Source organism: Sarcophilus harrisii, chromosome 3 (genome assembly GCF_902635505.1).
Source record: "Sarcophilus harrisii chromosome 3, mSarHar1.11, whole genome shotgun sequence".
NCBI classification, from domain to species: domain Eukaryota; kingdom Metazoa; phylum Chordata; class Mammalia; order Dasyuromorphia; family Dasyuridae; genus Sarcophilus; species Sarcophilus harrisii.
This window is the reverse complement of record NC_045428.1, coordinates 499,567,377-499,575,200: the sequence shown is the minus strand read 5'-3', so window position 1 is coordinate 499,575,200 and position 7,824 is coordinate 499,567,377. Positions and strand designations below refer to the sequence as shown.

At 47.5% G+C, this 7,824-nt stretch overlaps 1 protein-coding gene across 1 annotated transcript; it reads left to right on the top strand.

Annotated features, from left to right (window-relative positions):
* Positions 1-2,951: 2,951 nt before the first annotated feature.
* Positions 2,952-4,835, top strand: TPBGL (trophoblast glycoprotein like). The gene has a single exon (XM_012545336.2). It carries the CDS (start codon positions 3,021-3,023, stop codon positions 4,368-4,370), a length of 1,350 nt encoding a protein of 449 aa, XP_012400790.1. The 5' UTR covers positions 2,952-3,020; the 3' UTR covers positions 4,371-4,835.
* The last annotated feature ends 2,989 nt before the right edge of the window (positions 4,836-7,824 follow it).

Here is a 7,824-nt window from a genome sequence, read left to right as displayed (position 1 = left end):
TAATTCAGCATCTTCCACAAGATTCACCTTCCTGGAGTAAATGATGTGTTCCTCTCTATGTGAATTCCTCAGGCTAAATGACCAGTCCCCCCAGTAACTCTAGGAGGTGGACCAGAAAAATCCTCTCTCCCTAAGAGCAGAATAAAGCCTAGGCATCTAGCCTGGTTCTAAGGCAGTATCACCAGGGCTTAATGCAGGCCATTTGGGGATGGGGGAGGGTGACCCTGGGCAACCACAGGGTCAGTCTCTCCTTCTTAAGTGTTATTGATCCATTAAATATAACCACAAGCAAAGAATCAAGGCCACTAAGCATCTCCATCCCTAGGAGGGCCGGAATTGAATGCCCCCAAGTGCTGTATGCTCTACTCCTGAGCTGCTAGGGGTGGGGAGAGAGGAGGGGAGAGAAGAAAGAGAAGGTGGGAGCCTCCACCATCTCAGCCCCAGTTTCCAATGTTGGACTGGGATCAGATATCTGCCGAAGCCTGAATAATTCATAGCTGAGTCAGGGAGAGAGTGAAGTCCTAGCCTCCTTGGGGCTTATTTTCTGTCTCCTTAAATCAATTGTTGAGGAGGATAAGGTGGTGGGCAGCCCTTCTGAGCTCTGCAAAAGAAAGAAACTTTCCCCCAACCCACCCCTGTTCACTGCTGCTTCAATCTGCTCCTCAGTCCTCTGCTCTTCCCCATTACAGGATCCTGTGAGAAATATTCTTTTCTTTTTCCTGCTCCCCCACCTCATCTTACCTATACCCAGGTGTCAGGAAGCTGGAAAGCCCAAAGTCTCTACCTGGAGCTGTCTATGCAGAAGGACGACCCCATTCTCCCAAGGTCCGTTGATTTCTTCACTGTGCATCTCTCCTCTCTGAATTCACATAGACCCCAGCCCCTCTACAATGTGTAGATGGTTTCTTGAGTTTCTATGACTGGGGGAAAAAATTAAACCAACCAGCATAGCATTCCTTTCCATGGAACTCGACAGTTTATATAAAACTTGCATATAGCATATAAATGACACAGAGTGAATGAACAGAGAGAGCCCTGGCTGGGAGTTAGCAGACTTAGATTCTAATCTCAGTTCTGACAGACTCATTGGGTCACTTTGGAAATCATTTCACTTCTCTGAGCCTCATTTCCTTCCTTTGTAAAAGCAGCAGTCCCAGTGATTTCTAGGGTATATTCTAATCCTGGCGTTCTAGGATTCAAGTTCTATGAATTCCCCATGGGATTCTGGGACTCAGCCAAACCTATGCTGATCACTCCAACTTTGATATGCTTAGATATCTGTCTCCTCTGGCCTACATACAAAAGAGTTCCTTAAAATTCATTCTCTAATTTTCCACATCTGTAAAATGAGAAGGTTGAACCAGATGGTCCCTTCCCAAGCTTTATGTAATAAGGATCTTCCCGGATCTGACATTCTATGAGCCTACTTATTTTACTGGATCCTCAACATTCCTGAGAGGGAGGCAGGGCAAGCATTACGACACTCATTTTTTAGATCAAAAAAAAATTTGAGAACTACAAATTGGAATTGATTTGTCCAAGATAGCAAGTTAGTTGCAGAGCTGGGACTAAAACCACCTCCCACCCTCCCCTTCATCCCTAGACTTACAGACTAGGACTTTTTCCTCTACCAAAATAGAAACTTATTAATTACTGGTATTAGTATGTTATTAATCTAAAGGCAATTCAGCAATATTGTGGGGAAATTCCCAGGCTCAGTGGAGTTATCAATCTAATAAACCCAGACCAAGAAACTGATTAAGGAAGTTTTAAAACAGTTAAAGCTGAGTCACTGACTAGCCACCCAATCTTTCTTTGAGCTCCTCTGGTATGCCAAGTCCTGTGCCAAGGAAAGGACAAGAGGAAGGCAAAACACAAGAGCTCACTGGAGAACATAGCCACCTAAGCCCGTAGTCTGGCTGGGGAAGGGGAAAAAAGATATTGACAATAAAAAATGTAAGGAGGGACAGTAATGCTGTGAGAGATCAGTGCGGATTGGTGAAGTGGCAAAGAAATGCTTCCCAGAAGTGGGATTAGGGAGATACCTGAAAGACAGACTCAGACCATCAGAGCTAGAAGTTCCAAAACGTCTTCTAGTTCAAACTTTCCACCTTTTAGATGGAATGAGAAAGGACTTGTCCAAGGTTATCCGTAAATTAGGTTGTAGATCCAGGGCAAACACAAAGGCATGGGGGTAAAAGAAATATCAGAACCCTCACTTATCCCTATCCCAAATGGAACCACGAAAAAAATCATGGCTGATATCAGGAAGGTAACTTTCCAAATTTGCCTTCCCTCTTTCCTGTTGGAACTGCCCTAGTTTGGGGAGGTCAGTTCTTGGTTGGAGGTAAGAGAAAGGGAGAAGAGAGTCTCTCAAATCCCTAACCCCTGGAAGAATCTTCTACCTTGAGGGCTCCCAGACTGCCTCCTGTACCCACGGTTGAAAGAGAGCAAAAAGATTTAAAGAAACAGGAAAAAATGATTGAAGGGTGGAGGAGAGCAATTCCACAGATGTGCTGAGGAGGGTACATGGGGGATGGGGGAAAAGAAGTGAAAGAAAAAGAAGGGGGTAAGAGGGGAGGGGAAAATGGAGAACTCTAGAGATTCCTGAGTCTGGGTCACCTCCTCTATTTCCCCTCCCTACCGGGACCTCAGGAAGAAGGCGTGTCCTGGATTCCCAGGAGGGAGGGGAGGGAGGGCAGAGTGGTCCAGTAGTAAAGTCCTCCCCCCGGTGGGGCTGTCCTGTCACGTTAAGGGGTAGAGAGGAAGCTCTGGCATGCTTCACAGCTTTCTGGGATACCGATCTCCAGTCCACAGCCTAACCATCCCTCCCCACCCAATTCCCCAAAGGGGCAGTTGGGGCTTCCAGCTGCAGAGAAACAAGCCAGCCCAGCCCTGCCGGGCTCCTCCCTTCTTGATCCAACTCACTTTCTGAGAAGAACTGCAACCTTTATACTCTCCCCCACCCCATCTCATCCAAGCTTCCTTCCTGGGGGGGCCTGGATGTGGAGGCGGAAGCTATGGTCCTGCACCCTCCGCCGCCTAGGGCTCCGGCCACCACCCGGGGCTCGGGGCTGCCCGGAGTCCTGGGTCTTCCTCCACCACCACAGCCTACGCACGGACTCCCGCCTCTGCTTCTCGCACCTCCGCCACTGCTCCTGCTCCTGCTGCTTCTCCTCCTTCTGAGCACGCCAGGGGCTCCATGCCCCTTCCAATGCTACTGTTTTGGAAGCCGGGAGACGATAAGCTGCAGCCACGTTGTCCTCCAAGAACTGCCCCACGACCTACCCACCAACGTGCACAACCTCAGCATCGTGGGCTCCAACCTGACTGTCCTGCACTCCGCTGCCTTCGCCGGAGAGGAGCTGCCCACAGCAGAGGGCAATAGCAGCAACAACAGCAGCGGGGGCTGGGCAGTACGCCTGGCCAATCTCACATCCTTACGGCTCAATCAAGACAACATCCAAGTGGTGGAGGACGGAGCCTTCTGGGGTCTGCCCCACCTGGCCTCCCTGGACCTCAGTCATAACCCATTGGGCACCCTGGGTGCCTCTGCCTTCCATCCGCTGCCGGCCCTGAGTGTCCTCAGGCTCAATGCCGCTGTGCAAGGGTTGGGTAATCAGCTGGACGCCGCCCTCCATGGCCTGGCCACCCTGCGCCGCCTCGAGCTGCAAGCCAATGAGCTGACCCACCTGCCACCCTCTGCCCTGGAGTTAGCTCAACTAGAGCTGCTGGACGTGCAAAGCAACGCGCTGACCGGACTGGCGCCGGCTGAACTACGCGCACTGGGCGGGGAGACCCAGGGGACCCCGACGACCCCAACAGCCCCGGGACCTAGAAGGCTGCGCGTGTGCCTAGCAAAAAACCCGCTGCTCTGTGACTGCGGGGCCCGCGCGCTTCTGACCCTGCTCTACAAGACCCCCAGGCAGGTGCCGGATGCGCGCAGTCTGCGCTGCGCCGCACCCCAGGCGCTCCAAGGTGTCTCTTTACTGGCCTTGAACGAATCAACGCTAACCTGTGCCCAGGGTCCCCAAGGGAAGGACGAGGTGAATGAGGAAGGGAAAGGAAAGGGAAAAGAGGAGGCGGAGATGGAAGGGAACGAGGAAGAGGGAACAGAGGGAAGGGGTGAGAAAGGGGAGACGGGCACTGGGGAGGAATTGGAGGCGTCCTACGTCTTCTTCGGCATCGTTCTGGCTCTCATTGGAGTAGTCTTCCTTATGGTCCTCTACCTGAACCGGCGGGGCATCAAGCGCTGGACGCGCAACCTGCGCGAGGCGTGCCGGGACCAGATGGAAGGCTACCACTACCGCTATGAACAGGACGCGGATCCCCGCAGGTCTGGTACCGCCAGCTCGTCCGGCACCCTCTGAGCACGACGCTCTCGGTCAGGCAAACTGGACTGCTAGGGAGAAGAGGGGAACTTAGCCCCCCTCCCAACCTAACCTTTGGCTCTTCGGCCCTTCCCATTTTAAGCATTTAGTCTCCAACCTTCCTCGTCCCCTTTCCCTCTCTCCCTTTCCCCCTTCCCCCCTTCCCCCGGCAACTGATCCTTGGCTCTTAACCCTCCTGTTAAAATGTAAGCACTTTGCTCTACCTTGTAAACCTGTTATTTAGTCCCCGCCTATTTCTAGACTCTTAGTTCCTCCCCCAGACGCTTGGGCCCTTTCTCAAGTTTTAGGCACTTAATATTCCCCCTTATTACTCCCCTCTACATTATTTCCCCTCCCCCCCCCCAGGCCTGGGGAAATGAGGACTCAGCCTCTAATACATAAAGCTCTTCCTCCTCTTCTATACTTTCTCCCTTCCTTCTCTTCTTTCTCATCTTCGTCTTTGTATTCTTCCTCTGCTTCTCAGTCTTCTCCTTTCTTTCCCTTCACCTTCCCTTTTCCTTTTTTCACCTCTGCTCCTCCTCTTTCCTCTTTTCCTTGTTTTCTCCCCTTCTTTATGCAAATACCCTCATCTTCCACCCTACTCCCACTTCTCTCCTCCTTTGGTTTTGAGCTAGGGAAAAGTCATTATAATTCTAACTGGGAAGGAGGAAAAGATGAGGAAAAGATTATCTTGAGGTTTGGCACTCCCTGAATATACAGCCAGACTGATCTCAGGGCCCATTGCTGCTAAAACCGGTGCCTCCACTCCATCCCACCTATTCCCCTCTCCTTTACCCACCCAATTCTCTTTCCTTTTCTTTCTTCTCATCAAATGAGATATTTGTGGAGCCCTTAGCACACTGTCTGGCACATAGTAGGCGCTATACAAATGTTTATTCCTTTCCCACTCCCACTTATTCCTTTTCTTTCTGTACTCTCAATATGCCTCCTTCCAGCTTTCCTCTCTTTCCTCCTTTCCTTTTCTCTTCCTATTTTCTTCCCACTTCTCCCTCACTTAAAATCTCCTTCCTACCTTTCATGGAAAATAGAATATTAGCACTAGAAAGGTCCTTAGAGGTTATCTAAGCCAAACTTTTCTTGACCCTTCTTTCCTCTTCTCTCTGATTCTCTCTCCTCTTTCTCCTTTTTCTACCTCTTCCTCTTCCAATATGCCTCCTCCTTGAACCCCCTTTACTTCCACTCCTACCTACTAAGCAAACTTGGATCAGTCCCCTCCTCTTTCTCACCCCTCCAAGGATTCTCCCCTCTTCAAACTCCTTCCTCCTCTAGGGGACCTTGGTCAACCTGACAAGTTTCCCCTCTTTTCTCAGGCACAAATTCCCCTGCTCCCTCCTCACTGGCCCCAGTGAACCTGTTTAAAAATATGGGGTCTGTCTGTCAGCCACTTGCATGATCTCAAAGCACACCCATTGTGGGGAGGGGTACTGCCTAATCCTGGAATCCCCTCTCCCTGGGATTTCCTCCTTCCATAGGTCAGGCTGTGACAACAGACTATGTCCACACTATGGAACAGGGAGCTGCCCCATCCCCATCCCTTAAGATTCAAGCCTCCCTTTACTTGTTCAGTCTCTTGAGTGGTCAGTTTTTCTATAAAGCTTGCAATATTTTCTGGACCCTCTAGTTTTCTCTTGGAAGTGCCTGTGTCATTCTTCATTCGATCTTGAAGGAACCCCGGGTTGGACAGCTCACAGGCAAGGAATGGGAGTCACACACACACACACACACACACACACACACAGAAAGAGAGAGAGAGAGAGAGAGAGAGAGAGAGAGAGAGAGAGAGAGAGAGAGAATAAAAAGGTAGAAGGGGCCTCAAATGTATAATTGAATCTCAACATTTTACAAATAGGAAAACTGGTACCCTGAGAAAACACTTGCCCAAAGTCATACAGCCATGGAATGATAAGAAGTCAGAACTAGAAGGTACATTAGAGAAAGTGTGTTCATACCCTTTATTTTAGAGACAATTGAAGCTCAGAGAGGGACAAAAAGAACTCAAATAAGTGGCAGAGATGGGACTCATGAGATAGGAAAATGACTCTATGTGCCCTTTCTCCATTTCCTCAAACCCAAAGACTATTAAACCCAAAGAGTATTAAATTAGGATTGTGGTGCTACAATGCAAAGTATTAAGTAAAGTTGGTACGAGAAAAGACTTTATGAGAAATAGAAGTTGTGGGAATTCAAAATAAGGGAGGCAAGTTGTATATTCCCTTAATTAACTACATGATAAAATGGATAGAGTACTGGGCCTAGAATCATAAAGATATCTTCTCGACTCAGAAATCAGACATTTAGTAGCTGTGTGACTCTGGTTAAGTTACTTAACTCTATTTGCCTCAGTTTCCTGAGGCAAAGTTATTCTTTGTAAATCCATTTGGGGATTTCAAGATAGCCCCAAATGGAGTTACAAAGAATCAGACATAATTGAACAACAACAAAACAGATAGTGCTCCATTGGCTACTGCTATTAGCAGAGCATCAGATTTGGAAATCAGAGGATCAGAGTGGTGCTCCACTATTCATTAGCTATGTGATCTTAGCTGTCATTTCCCTTCATTGAGCCTCATTTTTCTTATCTGTGGCAATATTCACACATCACAAAAGCACTTTTAAGACTCTAAAGTATCAGGACCGCTAAAGTGAAAGGATCTCTAGGGTCCTTTTTAGTTCTAACATTCTATTTTTCATGAAAAGGGGGAAAGACATTTCAAGTGAGAGAGAAATAAGTGGATTATTAATGTTAAATCTCAGGCTGGTTGCATCTGATTCTCCTCAGACTCTTCATTCTCCCATCAATACTAGAGGAAAGGCAAAAACAGTCCTTGCAAAATCAAGCTTCCTCTGATAGGCAATAAGATTTTTGATTTAAGAATTATAGAATTTGGTGGTTCTAAGATATAGAATTAAGTTGATCAGGAGAATGTCACAGATATAACTTAAAGACAGTATGCTGACTAAAGATGGGCCAATGTCCTACTTTGGAAAAAAAAAAAGGAAAAATGTGAGTTTTTCAGACTATAAGTCTAATAGCTTGATTTTGATTCTTGGGGAAAATCTGGAATGAATACTTATGAACATTCTGAAAAGGGAAGAGTGATCTATAAGACCAAAGGTAAATTCACTTAAGATCAGGTCATCCCAGAGTAACTTCACTTAGAAATGCCCATGATATTGTTTAATTGTATTTCAATAAAGCATTTAATTAAGCCTAATATAGATATGATAGAAACAGCAAATGGATGGGTAGGTGTGTAACTATTTGACTGATTAGAGTGAAAATACATGTATGTGCCTCATGTCTCCGAGTTACCTTCAATATTGCAATGATTGTTTCCTTTTGATGATTAGAGGCATTGTTGTCTCTAACTAATGCAAATAATGAAGAGTTGACTTACAGCTATCCCCAAGTGGAACAGGATCTCTCAGGAAA

What these genes read in the sequence shown, in the direction of transcription:
- TPBGL (XM_012545336.2), top strand. Translation starts at nt 3,021, where the DNA reads ATGGTCCTGCACCCTCCGCCGCCTAGGGCTCCGGCCACCACCCGGGGC.